Source organism: Hippoglossus stenolepis, chromosome 21 (assembly GCF_022539355.2).
Source record: "Hippoglossus stenolepis isolate QCI-W04-F060 chromosome 21, HSTE1.2, whole genome shotgun sequence".
NCBI lineage: Eukaryota > Metazoa > Chordata > Actinopteri > Pleuronectiformes > Pleuronectidae > Hippoglossus > Hippoglossus stenolepis.
In genome coordinates, this window is record NC_061503.1 from 5,089,101 (window position 1) to 5,108,391 (window position 19,291).

At 41.9% G+C, this 19,291-nt stretch overlaps 1 protein-coding gene across 8 annotated transcripts in view; it reads right to left on the reverse strand.

The window, feature by feature from the left end:
- Positions 1-19,291, reverse strand: part of cacna1g (calcium channel, voltage-dependent, T type, alpha 1G subunit) — a 147,201-nt gene that overhangs the window by 27,894 nt on the left and 100,016 nt on the right. For all 8 annotated transcript variants that reach the window (XM_047338374.1, XM_047338370.1, XM_047338369.1 and 5 more), the window contains exons 21-24: positions 16,205-16,331; positions 14,085-14,216; positions 13,858-13,947; positions 13,461-13,653 (exon numbers count right to left, since the gene is read on the reverse strand). In XM_047338374.1, the coding sequence (XP_047194330.1) occupies positions 13,461-13,653; positions 13,858-13,947; positions 14,085-14,216; positions 16,205-16,331 (542 nt within the window). The remainder of the gene's footprint in view (positions 1-13,460; positions 13,654-13,857; positions 13,948-14,084; positions 14,217-16,204; positions 16,332-19,291) is intronic.

Below are 19,291 nucleotides of genomic sequence, written 5' to 3' on the forward strand. Positions count from 1 at the left end.
GAACCACACATCCCATAAATCGTAGCAAAATATCCTTTTCCTATGTGGTAAGTCCACCTTTATGGATGATAATCAAAATCTCTATTCAGAAAATGTATGAGGAATTTTTACTTCCTGAACCTCACTGTTGAGCTCTATATGCTAGTTCTTCTCATTTACATATTTTTCTGTTTTTATTGTTCGGCAGTGGGGACAGTGTGAAGTAGTTATTTATTTGCAGCTGACATATACAGTTACATGTTAATCAGTCATTCCTAAGCTGCACTGGAGGACTGGAGCTTGGGAGAAAGATTGCAATTATAAATCGTATACATGCCTAATGTGGATGTAGGTTGTTTTTCTATACACTGTTCCATTGTTGGTTACTGCAGTAATTTAACTAAAAGTAGCCACACAAAATCTATTACCACATTTAAAGCATGTCTGCAATATGATAGAATTGTGGCTACTGCAGGACACTGACACTGCAATGGAGCTGTGACTGAGCTGTAGCGCAGCTGGAACGTGCAGCAGCCACATCCTGTGGACACTCGGCGTTAGGTTTCCTACATGACTTCACTGAGTGTAAGGAGATCTAAAGCCCCTGCTGAAAATCTGCCTGAGGTCTGACAACAAACAAAAAGAAGGCATAAAATAAGACATAAAGAATTCCCTGTCCAATAACAACTCCCGAGAGCATTGTTCCTCCTCCTTTTTCCTCCTACTGTGTACTCACCTTTTTCATTCATGAAACCCTTTCCTCACCTTCTAAGCTTTAAAGGTTGAGGATTTGGCCTGGGAGTTGCTTTTGGACGCGGCCACTCTCAAAAACATATTCCATACATTTCCGAGGCGGCCTTTTTTGGGAAATACAGAGACAGTATCAGGGTCCTTGGCTTGTGGGACCGATGAGTAAGTACACCACGGCACAGCACTATGGGGTGTACTGTGACCGTGTGGGCGAGCGCACATTGGGTTGGATATGTTGAGTATGGGTCTGGAACACGGTGGACCTACAGCTGTGCTGAATGTGGTGGGGTGTTCAGGAGGTTGGGAAGTGGAAAGGATGTTGTATACTGGCTACTCAAAACAACACGAGACACTGCTACGGCTTTGATTCACTGGTGCAATGGCTGCTGTTTTGCTGGATCTCCTTTGAATATGCCTGAAGGCTCTCTGGTTGTGGGCTATGAAGTGCAGATTGATGTAGGCGAAGCTATAGATGAGATGTAGAGACTAAAGTTTGGATCCTGGGTGATAAAAAAAGAATGGTTGTGAAAGGAAGACCAGGGCACGGGCTGTAAAAGCAGCAACAATGCACTTTAGAGGTAAAAGACATAAATTAAAAAGAGTAAACCATCAGAGAGAAACATTCATAGTTTTTACACATTTGGAAAGCAGCAGCTTGGTTGGATGCGGCGGCTGCTTTTATGCCCCTGTCCTTCATGCTGAATGGCTCAGTAGTAAACCTTGAGACTCAGTGTCTGCCAGGAAAAAGAAATCTGTCAACATTTAACGTCAGGGACTGGACGTCCAATTTTGAAATCCAGCAAACACGGAGTCTAAAGAAACAAGGGACAACATAAACAGTTACTTTAAAACAATCCAAAAAGTATTTAACTGGAATCCCTGAATGCTCTGCTGCCTTCCTTAAATATCGAAGACGGGGCGTCAGATAAGAGGAAAAAAATGAAATTAATCGAACTGGGGGATAACAGAGAGGAGCAGCAGAGCAACTTGAGGAGTCCAGAAGGAAAAAACAATAGACAAAGAAACAAGAAAACATGACATCATTCAAAATGACTGGGCATGATAAGACGCACACACACACCCAACTGAGCTAATTGACACACACACATTGTGCTGGTTCACATGGTAGACTGACACACCTTTCTGAGTCATACTTGAGCAGGATGGACCAATTGAAATGGGGGACTGAATGGTGAAGGCAAGCGATTGGACAGCGTGAGTGGAGGGCGGAGTAACAGGGATAACAGTGATGGTGAGGTACAGACCGATTGGAAGCTTTTTTTAACGGCAGAATGACTCTGCGTTTTTTAACCCTTCCCCCTCTGTTAAATCCATATTCATACCGAGAGCGGAACAATGGACACAGCCCCCAACAACTACACGTGGAATGAAGGTGGATGAAAGGGTCAATGATATCAATGTTTAGCCTTCCTTGCAAAGACTTTTGACTTTCAAGTCCTATGACTTGGATTTGGACCAATTGGATACAAGCTTTTCTAAATGTTCTACGATTTAAGCTAAAACCATTCTCCACACAACTATAAAATACACAAGTAGCTAAAACCAACTGTGATGACTGTTTCAGTTTATTCACTTTTAGCCTTGACAGTCAGAAAGTAGCACATATTAAACTACTGAGTACAGAGGACAACACACTGGGCACAATTTCGACTATAGTTCTAGTTATTTTAAGAGGCAACTTACGAAATCCTGTGGAACACAAATTCTGACGCGTTCCAACATATCCCCTGAAACCCATCACAGATACTTTGTGTTGCGGATTTATGCAGAAATGTGTCGTAGAGGTGAAGGAAGAGCATAAAAGACAAAGTCTGAAACCTGATGTCAGATCTCACTGACAGCACGCAGCATTTACAATACCATTTGTTAGATAGTTTGGACCATTACATATCATTTAGCTGACGCTTTTATCCAAAGCGACTTACAATAAGTGCATTCAACCATGAGGGGACAAACCCAGAACAACAAGAATCAAGAAAGTACAATTTTCCTCAAGTAGCCAGAGTTCTATAGGTAAGTGCCATATAAGTGCTTCTAAATTTTTTGTTTAAACATTTTTATTTTTTCAAATTTTTTTTTTTTATTCAAGGTTTAGTCGGAAGAGATGTGTTTATAGTTTGCGGCAGAAGCTGTATAGACATCATGTTAGCTATGCTAGCGGCATGGCTCTAGGAATGGCAATACCAGCCTGTTGGATTGTGGGTTCTCACTACTCAACATATTACAATGGAAGTCTTAACATTTTAACATGTAACTTTCATGGCCTCGGAGGGTGAATTCTACTGAGTTCTACTTTTCCTCCAGAGCAACCTTGGATCCGACACCGTCATGGCATAAACACTGTCATGAAGATGTCATGATGAAACTGCATGATTACAGTATAAAAAAGGTTTGCATGGCCTGGTTGGGGTATATATAGTGCACACAGAGTATGCATCGCCCCTCTGATGCTTGTCAGTGGAGTGTATGTCTTGCAGCCATACATGCAGAGCTCATCAGCTCTTTTGCAACTTTATATATATGCCTGTCCTTGAACATAGTAGTGCATACTCACAGAAAAGTTAAGATGCAGCTATCAGTTCTGGACCCCTGCATAGAGAACATCTCCCTGTTTCTGAAGAGTAAAGACAATTTCAAAGCCCACCTCATGTCTCTTTCATCATTACATTCAATGCAGCAGGGCAGCACTACAGTGTGAGACTGTCTGCCATTCTGCCCCATGCTGACATTAGATGAAATATTCATCAAGAAAGTTTCCAACATGAAACATTCATAGTGAGTGTTGTTCGGGCAGCTTTTTCTCCCACCAATCACTCACAGCTTTTCAGTCAAACGAAGTAATTACTGCTTGTTCCCTCGCAGCAGTTAACACAATTATTAATGTTACAGAAATAAATGATTTTTTCTTTTTTACTAATTATATTACTTTTGATTTTCTCCTTCTCCGGAATATCAACAATCCATCACTGGCTGTTGTCACCTATTCAGTACATATTCGTCATCAGTCATTCCTGCCTCCAGATAATGGATGAACTAATATATTTAATGTTTCCAGGAGGCAAATGAGCTTCATTAGCTAGTTTACTAGATGAAGTTGCATTAATTCATCATGTGGTTGAGTCGGACTCAACTTTCACAACTTAGGATGTCAGCTGCTGGGTGGAAAGTAGGGTGCATAACATGAGGAAACCTAGATACACACCCACTGGCACACCCCCGAGCAGTTGCAGTTGCACAGCACCCCTGTCGCTGCAAAACCTCAAAAGTTATGAAAGATTCATCACCTTTAACACATCACTTAACACGGCTACTTACACCTTGTGGCATCAAACTTTTACACCCCTGAGCCGCACCTCCGACACTTCCACTGTGACACTCGCTGTCTCTCGCTCTCCTCCTGTTAACCTCACTTCCTCCTCCTATATTCCCCCTCCCCTCTGAGATCCTTCCCCTCCCAATCACCCCCACTCTCCCTGAAGGACTGGTGTTATTAATTACATCTGTACAACAGAGGAACAGAAGAAAGAAAGAGGGGCAATGTGGAACATCCGTTAGATTCATCTCCGTTAGCTCTGACCCAGATACAGCTTAGGATTGTCACTGTGTGTGTGTGTGTGTGTGTATGAAAGTGCCAATACATGAAGAACAGCCATTCATGGAATGTCAGGCTGCTTTGCACATACCCACACTTGTGTTTTTGAATGCCACTGTGTTTGTATGGGTTTGTGTTTGTGTGTGTGTGTGTGTGTGTGTGTGTGTGTGTGTGTGTGTGTGTGTGTGTGTGTGTGTGTGTGTGTGTGCGTGTGTGTGTTCAGTAAACGACGTGAGGGGATGATCCCATTATCCTCGTCTTGTTGTTGCCTCCTGGCCGTGTACTGACAACAAAGATTAACGCTGCAACATAGGAAATATCTGTGTTTACCCAGCACAAGGTGATGAGGATTTATGAATCTACACGGAGTACACAACAGTCACATCAGCTGCTGACTCTTTTATCTGCACAGTTGCAAGCTCGACTTTTGTAAATGGGAAAACCATTGTATAGGAAACCGAAGTCCCTCTTAGCCTAAAAGTGACTGACCTGAGAATTTGGGGCTTCCATTGTGTGACAGCTTAGCTTAAGATTTACATGTATTTTGTTGGGATAGGTTAGAAAACTGAGTGAATGTGCACTATTTTTATGATGAAGCAGAAATGAATCAATCAGGTTTAATATGTTGTTTCCAAGCCATGAGTCAAACACCTATAAATCCTCAATTCAATGGTGGAGGAAGTAAATTAAAAGTTCCCTGATTTCCTTTTTTACTTGAGTAAAAGTAAGTACTTGCTTTTAAATATGCTAAGTCTCAGAAATAAAAGTACTTGCCAAAAGTAGCCTGTTCCATAATGCAACGATCAACTACTTTATTAACTGCGAACTGTATATTCTGTTATATTAATGAATAATGCTGCAGATGATGCGACTGAATAAATGTGCACTGTCATAATAATTAATGGTGAGTCTCGGCCTCCTCTGAATCCATTATAGATGTTTCTTCACCAGTGATGCTGCTGCAGCACGAGGCGGGGTCTAATGTTACCTTCCTGCTCTGATTCGATTACTGGATCATTTTTTCTCCTATAATTTTTGACTTCTTTTAAATATATAGAAAAACTATGTGAACGTGCAATGCAATACATTGTAAAAATGTAGTGAAGTAGAAAATACCGATTTTTGCTGATGTATGTAATGGAGTAAAAGTGAAAACAAATCTACTTAAGTAATGCACAGATACATACAAAATATATTTAAGTGCATTAACACTTACATCCCACATCATCTTATTTCACTTTCTTCAATGTACATATATGTCATCTGCATTAGGGTCAAAACGCACTGGCAGAGAAAATAAAATGTAATTACAAGTGTGTCAGAGATGAATAATTCCTCCCTTGTAAGTATGTTACATAATCTGCTTGTTGGAATTGAGAGCAGCCGACTTTTTAAAAGCAGAAAACATCAGTGAAGTCTTAACTCTGACTCCGTCACTAACCTGAATATAGGAACAAACTAACAAGCAAAGATAAACTGAATCAATGTAAAAACACCTAATGTAAAAATATCTTGTATGTGAGGAAACATGACTATAAACTACGCGGCATCAAAGAAAGTTAGTTTTGGGGTTCGAGGCCAATGAGCAGCATGTGTCATGAATTAAAGAGGTTCAATTAAGTGGCAGGGAGGTAAAGGTGGCATGTGGGACCTTTTTGTAAATATAGACAGCACATTGTGTTCTTAAGGTCTAAAAAACTTCCTCAGGATTTACTTCCTCAAAAATCTAATACAAAGCCATTACAAAATGTATTTTTTAATAGTGCAATGTTTACATCAATTTTGGTCTGTAAACCTATGTTTTCTTCTTCACTGCCTTCAATGTAAAATGTATAGGTTGACAGATTTCATTATTTTCAGTTCACTAAACGTAACAAAGATGTTATATCAAAATATTAATCTAACTATTCCAGCTAGCAAACCCTCAAGTTGAGTTGAGTCAATTCTTACCATAATCAGCTTTTCAAATATATTATGAGGAAATAAATGCATTTGTCTATTAAAAATACCTCTACAGGGAACCGTCAGTTGAAGTCAGTGACTGTGTGCAGCTTGGTAATGTACAGAAGCTGCGAGTGGAAGAACAGCAGGGAAGAGCTGTTGCTGGACTCAGAGTGGGAGGCTAATTTACAGAAAGCTGCAAGAATCACTGCTGGTCCAGTTTGTACAACAGTTGAAAATGAATTAGCACAAAAGACATGCTCTTACTATTTTGTTTGGCACCACTGAGATCCACTCTCTTTTCCAAAGCAACAACAGAACACAGACAGTGGTGGGGAAAGAAAAGGGGGTCGAACATAACAAAATGAGTCAAGGGAAACAATCATCACAGCTTAAATCAAACAAAGACAAAATGGAACAGTTACAGGAACGACGGACACGATGTGACGGACGTAAAATGTAAATATAAGGATAACAGATACAGTTACCCTCCATTGTTTGTGTTCACGGTGTTCGAGGTGTATCATTATTTTGTCCATGCACTTGTACCTCTCGATAAAGTGACTGTTTGAGGTGAGATGTGATGACAGAGTGTTATGATGGCGTGAATTCATGTGGGGGCTGACCCAGCCAGAGCTGCTTGGGCTGCAGCGTTGGTCCGCTCAGCCTGTCTGGGAAGTCGAGGGCCATCTGTTAACATGGCAGAGACACAACTCTCTCAGACGGACTTATCAGGAGGAACTGTAGCACAGCACACACACACACACACTCGCACACACCTACCTACACATACAATGTGTAAACAGACAACCAGCAATTCAAACTCCTACCCTAAGCACACAAAGAAACATCCAGATCGTACTTACAGCCACAGCAAAGGATGCAGCAAGTAAACGTACAATATATAACTTTGGCCACTAGGGGTCTCTCAATTAAAACATTAATCAAATATTTTGACGGTTTTGTGAAACAGCGTGGGATCATGGGAGTACTATTACTGATTAAATCTACCTGATGTGTAAATCATGCTTAGGGTAATGTATTGAAGTTTGAATAATCATAATCCATTTCACGTGATCAATAAAAACAGTTGAAGGATAAAACAGCCGACTGGCTAACTGGTTCGTTCATGCGTCATTTTTCCCAGGAAGTTAGAGCAGAGACTAAAATTGGGGCTTTCTCGGAGTTTGAATGGAGTTGGAAACAATTTGGATAATGTAAATACACAAGTCAATAAGACATCGAGTTGTTTTTATATGATTAAATGAAGAATTGTTAGGTTATATAAGCTCTAGCCACTGATCACATACTTCAGAACCATCACCCATGTTGATTGCTATCTCTGCTCCTGGCTCTCTTTCTCATAATCCTTTTCTTTTCTTTCTTAATACCATAGATTTGCCCCCCTGCTGCTGTGATGCAAAAGTCAGTACTTTGTGCAAAATCATAATAAATAATAATTTAATGGATCTCACCCATGCTGATCTGGTGTTTAGCTTTAAAACACATTAACTACCTTTAGCTATTTCTATCAAATGGTTTTCTTGTGCCACAATAGAATGATTTTCAGTTAAAATAACTTAATTAGAGGACTTTTCCAAGCAAATGTTGCTAATATATGTGATTGTTTACAATTGGTATATATATATTTTGCCACCCTTTAAATGTCCCATGCCACCTTCCTGCCACCCCATGAAAGATTCTCTATCCGTCCATGACCACCTGGCAAATCTATCCTTCAGCACAACTGCTTTTTAAAGGGCATAGGAGATGATACTCTGATTGGTCTATTGCATGTTACGCCCAAAACACACCCACGATTTATTAAGCGACTAAACGTACATTCCTTTTGACCTTTTATGAACTAGCAGAAGTGGATTTGGACACAGACTAAATGTACTTGCACGCTTAGATCAATAAAATAGAGCCCATGGTATTAAACAGTACAACAAACACATTCATCAGTGCTAATGTTCTTATATTTATCATTACAAGCTCTGCTCTGTCCCGTGGCTCTAATCCAGCTATGTGGTGAAACATAAACAACCTTTAATCAACTAAGCATTTGTTTTCCAACCTCTTGCAATAGAATACCTGCTTCCAGCTACTAAAGAATAATTAAACTCTCATATATAATTATGTTGAGGGAAACCTGAGGCACTTGGTTCAGGTTTTGACAAAGATTGTAGTCAAGTTTAATAATGAAACGCACAATAGGGCGATCACTTTTTTCAATAAGTCATGTTCAAAATAATTTGAACATAGATTTTACTTCTCCCTTGTTTTTCCATAGTTGTATCATGTGTCTTGTGGTGTGTCTTTATTTCAATTATCCTGAAAACCTACTGCCAAAACAACGTTAATGAATATAATGAATTATTCAAATGCTGCCTGTAAAGGTTCCAGATGCTGGAGTTTTTTTATTTTACTTCTGAGTAACTGTCGCTGCTTATACTGCCACTGCTGCACACTGCAGCCGGCAGCCTATAGACTAGTACGAGCATCATTACCCTGATACATGCTACTGTCTGTCAAAATACCCAGCATGCCATCTCTCTGATAGCTGACTGAGGGCGGAACGGGGGGGGAAATAATACAAAACTATATTTACAATTCACAGCATAACATCAAGTGCATTGTACTGTAGCCTCGTCTGATGGGTCTGTCACAACCAGCTGACTCTCGTGGCAGAATGCATGAGTCAACAGAACAAGTCGTCTCAAACAAGGAGACACTTCATACTGACCCTGAGGGGGAACTAGGCCGCCCTGGATAAGTGCGTTAGTGACTGTGAGAGTGTGTAGCTCAATGAGCGTCATAGTGTTTGAGTGTCTACCTCTGTACGTATATGGGAGGGTTCCTCTGTATGTGGCTCCGTGACCATCACGTTGTTCAACCTCTTACACATCTTCTTTCCCCCCCCCCTGTCCCAGTTAACAGATGGTTTACATTTTAAATCTGTGTTGATATTAAGGAATTTTAGCCATACAAGTGGTGCGGGCTCTCAGGGAGGTAATATTGGTTCGTTATTCAACTATACGATGGATTGTCATTTGATTGTCATTTTACAGACATTCATGGTCCACAGAGGATGAACCCATTTGACTTTGGTGACTTTTCCTCTAATCTCATGATCAAGTTTTCGGTGAAACCATAAAATGTGGTACACACATGCCTCCCCTGGATGCAACAACTTGGTGATGCTTGACTTTTCATCCAGTGCCATCATGTGGTCACATTTAATTTGTCTAATGTATTTTTTACATACAGTACCTGCAAAGCTAATGACAATCCCATCAACCTTAGCTGTACCCTGTTGCTACTTCTGATATTTTCATTTGACTTAGTTATCTCAAGTGCATGTCCTAAATCCATTTCCATGAATGTATGTGATTCATATGTGCATTTTTATCATCCGTAACCCCCCCCCATCCCCTTCCACCTAATCTCCTCCTCCTTCCATCTTTAGTCAAAATCTCACTGCGCCTCTTCCATCATCTCCTCCCTTTGTTCCTCTCCTCCTCCTCCAGTGCAGTGCAAACTGACGATAAGTCCACACACCCACACACCGACACACTATTCTCTGGGTGCTGATCGTGCAACACAAAAGTACAAGCACCAAACTGTGTGGATGCTCTATTATATGTGTGTGTTTTGCACTCCAGACACTTCTGTAATTACCTTTGGGTGAAAATATAAAAATGCGGCAAGCCCCCATATCCTTAGGAAAAATGCAACAAGGAGCAACAGAGGAGTGTCGGGGTCCTGCTCCCCTCGATGCCAGACATCGAGGCGGAGAGGAGGAGGGATGTGTGGATGAGAGCTGCTCCTGCATATTTTACAACCTGTTCTGAAGCCATCTGCTGCCTGACACACACACACATGCATACACATACACACACACACACAAAAATCCAGCAAGTCTACTTCTACCAGAAATGTGCCCCTATTTAACACACATTGCACCTGGTGGTATATGAACAAACAAAGTGTGCACACACATACACACACTGTCATAATGCGGAGTCAGTGAAACGGTTATCATTATGCAGTAGCTCCCACCCATTAACAACACCTTAAGCAGATTTTCATGGTAACTGGTTGCGACAATTCACGCATGTGTACCAGCAAACCAGTCGAAGTTGTCAGACAGCTTTGAAACGACCTCTCTGCCCAACAAGAGCCAACTGCTGTTCACATACCTGCTGTGTTCTCACTTAATAACAACTTGTACTGCTCTAACCTTTGTACACAGTGTGCTGCACATAATCAGCCAGTAATGTATGCAGTTTGGCAAGAGCCTTTATTCTATTTTAGATCATGATTTAATAAAGGCATCCTACTGATACACATCTGATGCACTAGAAATAGTTTGTTTTCCACCCAAGAAACAATTTAAACTCTCTTTGTAAGTGAAAAAAAAAACACATCTGAAGCCTAAACTATGGAGACACCAGGTGGAAAAGTGAGATCCTCTCACAGAGTTTGTTAACATTTAATTCACTTAGATTAAATGTACATATTTTAACCCTGGTTGTCTTAGATTAAGCTTTTAAATCCACACAAACTCAATGGGAAAATAAGAATGTTCTTGATTTAATTTCTGTGCTCCAATGCCCTTTAATTGAAGCCAGTAACTTTTAATAGAGGACATTATTTAGCCATCTCAAGGCTCATTTACACTCAATGTAAGGTACGTTTATGGAAACAGACAGAGCAACATGTGCATTCATTTCATCCGTATTAGTGAGTGTCTTCTCAAAGCTTACGGATACTGCATGAATAGACAAAACGGAGCCGTACCACCGGAATGGGGGACAGTGTAGACAACAGGTCAAGTGAGCACACAGTAGGACAGTGCCTGCAAGAAATTGCAGGCATCAATATGATGTAACCTTGCCTGTTTACAACCTGTTTGTTCCACCAGTGGATGTATTGCTTAACAATCATGCCAATGTAAAAGACACATGGAAGTATGTGGGCAGTGACAGTGTTTGAAAGAGAAAGATCTCTTTTCATGTTTATGGGGAGCATACATCAGCCTTTAGTCTTGTTACAGCCTGTCCGATAATCCTACTCCTCTGGTTTCTTGCACCGTCACACTTCATTGTAGCAATATCACCATGTTCCCAACCTATAGTGAGAATTCTGATAGGACACAGTTCCCTTGCTTTACAAGGAATAAAGACAACCAGGAACCCCTTTACCTTGAAGTCCTATTTGTTGCCCCTCAGTACATTTCCCTGCCTCACCGCATCTCCAATCCCAGTTTCCCTGCCAACCTGACTAGACCAAAAGTTTTCTTCTCTTGTGGTCGTAGTGCAGCGGTGCAGTGCTGTGGACAGTGGATGGATTGCGCACAGTGTGGAAGAGCTGTGAAAGACAAAGCCACGACAGAGAAAACAGGTAACAGCATGTCCAGTGGACTGAGGGCTTATGGGAGAGAGGCAGGGGGGCGGGGACGCAGGATGGGGCCCTACCTCCCGTGACCATTGAACTTAGAACCCTAGCCACCATGGTGGGTGGTCGTGGTCAGTGGTGGTGGTGGTGGGGGGTTCAAAGGGGACACACAGAACATGCTAGAAACGCTGTACCTTTCAATGTGCCTTCAGAAAGAGCCCAACTCACCCCCGGAATCAATAAATCTAGAGGAATGAGACTGTGTTAGTCAGGAGGAAGCAGAAGAAAGCACGGAAGGAAGAGCTGGAGACTTAGAAACAGGAGAGAGTCAAAGAGAGAGAAAGAGGGAAAGAGGGATGGAGTAAGGCCAGAAGGAAGCGATGAAAGATAAAGCTGGTTTTATGTTCCTACGTTTTGTCTTTCCATTGATTCTGAGTCCAGTTGTACTTTTTGTTTTGCAACGATCAAGAAGCCATTGTCTCTCCAACCAAAGCAGACACTCGCAACCATCCCTACATTCTATTGACCCACACCTGTAAGCTGTTTCTTTCTAAAGCAACCTTTTTGTGTTGCTGTTTTGCTAATCGGACGACATATTCCCCAAAAAAGGTATACCGGGCAAAAAAAGAATACAAGAGTCTCCAACCAAAAATCAGCAAAGACAAAAAGAAAAACGGAGAAATGAACTAAACAAGAACTGTAAGGTCAAGAAAAAAGGGAAGCTCCTCTTGTGTACATGTTAAAGTATGTAAAGGTCTGAGGGGGTTTCTGGATTGGTCATATTGGGCAGACAACTCCTGAAAAAGGAAGATCAATTTCCATCTGTTTTTCTCAAGACCTGGACAGAAACATTACGGTTATTGAATAAAAAAAATTGTATAGAAGAAAATCGAGTCCACTGCTCCTTTAGAATAAGTGGCTAATTTACTTTTAGCTTACCAAATTCTTGGGAAGTTTAATGCTAGCAGATGCTAGCGGCTGTGATTTTGGGTGTAGGAGGCAGTGGAAAGAATAAAAAACAAACCAAACAGTTTGTCACCAACTCCTATACAGCCGAAGGGGAGGGGGAACCGACAGGGAATTAGTTCTCACTCCTACAAACCTAACCCAAAGTGATCTGAGATCTTAACTACAGTAAAACGAAGGGGAAAAGCTTCCTCATTTCCCCCCCCAGATTTGGGTCTATCCCTGCCCCTGCGGCTGTACTAAACCACATGCAGAAGAGAGGAAGGGAGGGGGGTCATCTCCTTTTTGATCAGGGCGATAAAATGATCAACAACTCCCCCTCCCTCTAGCTCTGTTTACCCAACACCATGCAAGCCCCATCTGTCAGCACTCACTGGGCATGCTCCAAGGGGCCATCCCAAGCACGGCATCTAAGACCAGGCAAGGTAAGGGCGGAAGGGGCTAACACCAGTGGTCAGCTATCCTCGCTCTGTAAACTGACCAGTTGTGGAAGCTTTTCTTAACATCCAGCTTGATCAATTTGTAGCTGGAGTTGAAGCAGAGCCTCCAAAGTCTGCAGCAGTCTGCAGAGTAAAAGTAGGTGACCACCAGACTGCAACAAAAATCAGCCGGACTGCTAACGAAGAAAGAAAAAGGGGGGAGGGTTCTACCACAGACTTGTGACCATAGGTGGTACTAGCTCACTATTTGCGTTCTCTTAGATTCGGCCAAACCAAATCAAAAAGCAAAAGAAAAAAAGGCTCAGGCTCAAATCAAGCAGGACTCAGAAAGATGTGGAAAGACTACCGACCAGCCAGCTCCTTCTCCTTACTCCGTCTCTTTTTCTCCCTGCGTTTCAGTCTCTTCGCCTCCCTGAGCTTGGCCTCCTCGGCCTCTTGGTGGCGCCGGCACTTGTGGAAGTTCTCCACCACCACGCCCACGAACATGTTGAGCACGAAGAAGGCCACAATCAACAGGAAAGAGATGAAATAAAGCAGCATCCATGGGTTGTAGTTCAATTCTGGCTGAAACATACACAGAAACAGAGGATTTTATAGATATTCAGAAGTGTTAAATGTACAGAATTCTAACTTGGAAATGACTTCTAACAGATATTATCAATGGATATTTTTGAGGGGATTGCACCAATTGATTTACTTCAGCTACAGCCAAATGATTTGCAATGACAGCTGCCCTGGACTCATTTATGTCCTAGTGTTCAGATTTACCTGTTTGTCCACTCCTACAGCATCCAGTCCATTATACATAATGTCCACCCAGCCGTCTTTCGACGCCAGAACAAACAGAGACATTAAGGCCTGAGACAGAAAAGAAAGGGAAGAATGGGTGAAATAAGTAGGTCCTACAATGAAGGTTGTACAGATTTCTAATTCAAGCAGTTCATCAGATCATCTGTGTTTATTGATAAAAGGTCAGAGCATTTCTGAGATCGTACCTGTCCCAGGTTGTCAAAGTTGTACTTGTGTCTGACCCATTTGTAGCTGGCCTGCACACAGTCTGACCTGTTGGTGATGTTCTTTACTTGATGTTCTAGTCCTTGACAAAAGAAGAACTTCCCTTTGAAGAGCTGGAGAGAGAAAATCGATAAATATGCTCTTTATTCAAGAGTGAACCGAAACAGAACATTTTCTCAAAACTACATTATGCTGTTTGAGGTTAATTTGGGGTCCGAAACTGTTCTTGACATTAACAACCGTTTGATTTTCCCAAATGCCTGCAGACATTATAATTAACTCGTCATCGCAATTCTTCTAGTAATCCTTCCACAGGAGCAGTGGTCTAATATATTGGAATTACTGTTCAAGGATAAGTTCAGAGACAGACTTTGTTTGTTTTGCAAACATAAAAAGTAATTGGTCAATTTAATCAGCCCTCCTTCTTTCTCCAGACAGTTTCCTCGCTGCAGTTAAAAAGAAGGGAGTTTTTTTTGTACTAAGAGATCTTTGGTTAACCTCTATTTTAGAATACAAGCTGTATACATATTGAATTGGGCACTGTACCTTACCACTAAAGCTTTGTAAAGATTGTCATGACACCAGCTGGGACTCTTCCATTCCTTCTGTTTCTGATGTTTTCTCCCGCCCTTGTGTTCCTTATTTGTCCCCAGTTTGATTCTGTCTCTGTTTGTCTGGGCATGGCATCAGTTCCCTCCTGCTGCCAATTCACCAGCGCCCCTGTGACTCATACACTAATCAGTTCCTGCAGTAGACAGTATATACCTCTGCTCTACATTCCAGACATCGCCAGATTGATCATTTAACAAACATGATGCAAAGGGCTACTGAGAAACTCAAGTTCCAGTTTGTTTTTCTCTCGTGTTTGCCTGTGCTTCAGGTTCATCATTCCCAGCTGCTTCCAGTCTTCCCGCCTCGCCCAGTCTGACTGTCTGTCAAAACGATTTTCCAGGTCCCTCTGCCGGCCCCAAGCTCTACCGTCTACCCTGGTTCAGCTCACCAAGACCTCACTGCTCCGGGTGTCTAATGTTGGTTTTGAGCTTTGGAGTCACAACTTAACTTAGCCTACCAGAGATTTATCAAAAATGATAATGATTGGAGTGAAAGAAGCCATTTGCCCAGAACATGGCTTGACAGAATGTCCTCCAAGACTGTAGGACTGCCCCAGGATGAGGTTATAATAAAGGATTTGGGCAATTACTGGGAATACCTATGAATGGGAACTAGAATACAAAATATAGGAAAGGATACTTAGCACAAAATATATCACAAAAACAATTATAGGTAATTTAATGATCAGGGGGTGGCATGGTGGTGGGGGGTAAGCACTGTCGCCTCAAAGCAAGAAGTTTCCTGGATTGAGTCTCACGGCCCTTGTGTTTGCGTGTTCTCCTCATGTCTGTGTGGGTTTTCTGTGAGTACTTCGGCTTCGTCACACAATCCAAAGACATGCAGATTAGGGTTAGGTTGGGGAATCTAAATTGACCATAGACGTGAATGTGAGTGGTCATTTTTTCTCTGCATGTGGCAAGAGTTCAGCATGCTGCGCTATGCTGAACTCTTGCCAAATGTCAGCTGGGATTGGCTCCAGCTGCCCCGTCACCCACGACCCTAGAAAAGGATAAGTTGGATGGATGGATCGATAGATGAATGATCTAGCTTGTCTTGCCAACATTTTCAACATTTTCGACAGCAGAGGTTAAGGACACAACAGCGGTGTCTATGGCGACTTTTCAACAAGTAATAGCTTCCAATCGTTGCTTCATGGTTCTATTGACCCTTCATGAAAAAAACTTAACTTGGACAGATAGTCTATGGACCAGAGACACAGTATCCTGAACTGTGACAAGCACAGAGGTTGTTGGGCTGATAGCCATGAAATTTCAATTGTGACCAGATAAGTGTCCTGGCATGAGTTATTATGTACTTTTTTAACTCCGAGTTCATAATGCTTGCGATGCCAGGATGGTACATGTCCAACAGCGTGGTGAGAGGAGGATAATGAATCTGTGTCGTGGTTGTATGGACTGCAGCTGTACGACCACTTTGTTTTCTCAGTATGTCTGTCTGCATCCTCCCTCTCCTCACTCTGCCCTCTCACCTGTACTCCCAAGATGCCAAAGATGATGAAGAAGGCGCAGCAGATGACTACAATGTTGCCGATGGGCTTCAGTGACGACATCAGAGTCTCCACCACCAGCTTCAGCCCTGGGGCTCTGCTGATCACTCTGGAACACAGCATATAATACAATATTAGTGCTGTGTATGTGTGTTTGTGCAGGGTCACTTACAGTTTAGTACAGACCAGATGGAGCAGGACGCCTGCATCGTTCCAACCCTCTGCCACTCGCCCTGTGTGCACACACACTAACTCAAAAGTGTTGTCTTTCTGTTTGAGAGAAAGTAATTATAGATTTTACCTTCATATTTTGTAATGCCCCTATTCAAAACCACTAGCACTCAAATAGCCCCTGCTTATGGATATATGTGCTCTGCTTGTGCTCAAACTGTGGCTTGCACTCAATGTTATCTGTCAATATTATAGCCAAGTTCTATTGGTTGGGTGATTTTGACAGACTCGATGCACAAAACAATCCAAGTGCAGAAGAAAAATTCAGAGTGCAGAGGTTTCATGCACACAGAAACAGCGTGAGCACGAAGAGAAGAGCTGGAGAGCAGGAAATCTGTGCACAATTTGAGCACAAGCAGAGCTCAACTAAGCAGAAGCAGGAGCTATTTGAGCGTGAACGCAGGCTTTTGAGTGAAAGCATTTCAAAATCTGGACTTGAAATCTATCTTTTTTTATTTTCTTGATTTCCTTTGTTCACCACAGTCGGACAATATTTTTCCTCATGTGTCCACATTGCAGAACCAAAATGCTTGTTGGCTCACAAGCAAATTAACTTCACTTTCACTCCCGCTCTCACCCTCTTTCACACCTCTTTCTGCTTCCTTTCATTTCTGCAGTCTAGGAAACAGATAGACACATCTAATTAAGCCAATGGACTGATGAGGATGTTTAATTAGTGCCAGCATGACACCCAGCACTGTATTGTGCTGCAGCTGAGCTTCGCCGGGGAAGAAACACAAACACTCACGTGCTACATAAGACCCACCAATGCATGGATACGTATCTGTATATGCTTTCACACAGAAAACACACGTGTACAGGCACGAGCACACACTTAAAACACAAATGCAGCAAACAACAAAGTCAATATGAGGGAACAGATAAGATGACACATGAAAGAGCCTGAAAGAGAGAAAAAAAAAATGCAACACAGTCAAAGGGTCTGTCGAGGTGATAATCTGCTCTGCCTTATCTATCTGTCTTTGTGTGTTTTCCCCCGAGCAGACAGTTGACTGAAGGAAGAGTCAATAGCACATTAAGAGAAGACATGAGATAATAAGGAGGCAGGACCGACCAAGGCCACAGATCAATATCCCTGATCAGAGAATAACGAGCTCATCGCGACAGCTCATCGCTCTGCACCTCACTGCCTCTCTTGTTGTACTATTGAAAACCAGATTGTGATGCACTGCTGCTAGTGGCCTATGGAGGGTGCTAGTGTTCAATAGCTTCATCCACTTGCTTTGGTGTTTGATGCAATTGACAAACGGGTATGAGAACATCTTTGCATTCATTGATATTTTCTGTAAAAAGTCATTGATAAAGGCCTGGTTTAAGTTGTTGTTTTTTTTTAAGTATTTTCTGTAGTAGAGTGGAACAATTTTTTCTGTGTACTTTGAAATATCTCTTAAAATCAATACACTAATGCAGAACAGGTATAGATATGCAGCTGCTTTAACTAGTTTTGTCCTGTCAACTGATTATGTATGTATGATGATGTGTCACAGGTATTTAAACACACTACTACACCATTACATGTGTTTTTAAGCTGTAAACTAAATTATGTGACTGTTCTTAATTAATATTGGTAATTACATTTGCTAACACATTTATAAAAAGTCTATATATATGGGTTGAACATGGATCATAACGCCACCCAGTTTTTTAAACCATCTTGGATCTTGCAGGACAAATACTTATGCAAACTCAACCCTTTTGGACGTCTCTACAACATGACATTTATATATATTTGAAAACATCTTCTGATTTAAGGTGGGCGGCCCCCCGCCACCAGTGACTGCTCACAGTTAATTCTTAGCCCCGCCTCCCAGCACTGCCTTTTTTGATTTGCAGGTAAGGGCAAAAACTGCGGGTGAAGTTACACTTTAAATAAGTTGATGGACTGGTCATTTTAATAATTTTAAAGTGTAAAAAATGAAAAGTAAAGGTAAAACTAATAAGCATGATCATGGTAAGAAAAGAACAAGTGCAGTGTGTTGTGGAACCCATGAGTCCATCACACCATCTACATTTTCCCAGCTCAGCAACTTATATTGCACATTAACTGCAAAGAAGATGTTTCACAACATTTCTGCTTTGCATATGAAAACTTCGAGCCAATCTCTCTACCTCTTTACATCATGTTGTCCTTTTGAGCTTCACTCTGGCAAACACCGGTCTCTTTGTTATGAGTCAATACACTCTGATGATGCGGTGTGTGAAGGACACACACTGCAGTGAGGCTGCTTTCCGTAATTTCTATTTGCACAAGATACCGAAAGGAGGATGATGAGGAGCTGGATGAAGAGAGCTTGGGGGAGAAAAAGTAAATGCTCGCTTCTTCTAATCTACACCTCGGCATAATTGCGCAGCACTTTGCAGCGCGTCCTTGTTATGTGTGCTAGGCAAAGCGGGAAGGAGTGCGCTGCGGTGCACAACACCTTCACACACGCACCGCTCGTCTCCCTCCTTCACCAGCATATCCCTCACACCAAGGAAAGAGAACAACAAGTAGGGCAATAAGTGGCAGGCGTGTTCCCACAGTACAAACTCTGGGTGTTATTAAGCTATGCTGGGAGATAGAAATAGGGAACAGAGGGAGCAGAGGAGGGATGGGGAGTTGAGGGGATATATAGGGAATACAAAAATGAGGCAGCTGCTTCTCTGCTTGTTTGTCTTAACTTGTTTCTCTCTCCACCTTGTTGTCTAAATCTAAACCTCTTAAACCGACACCTGTCCTTCCTCTCCAACTGTCTACCTTTACCACTAAATATTCTCGTAGCCATCCCTAAATGAAGGAAACGTAAGCTGTGGGTCAACCAGTGAAGGTGTCACACT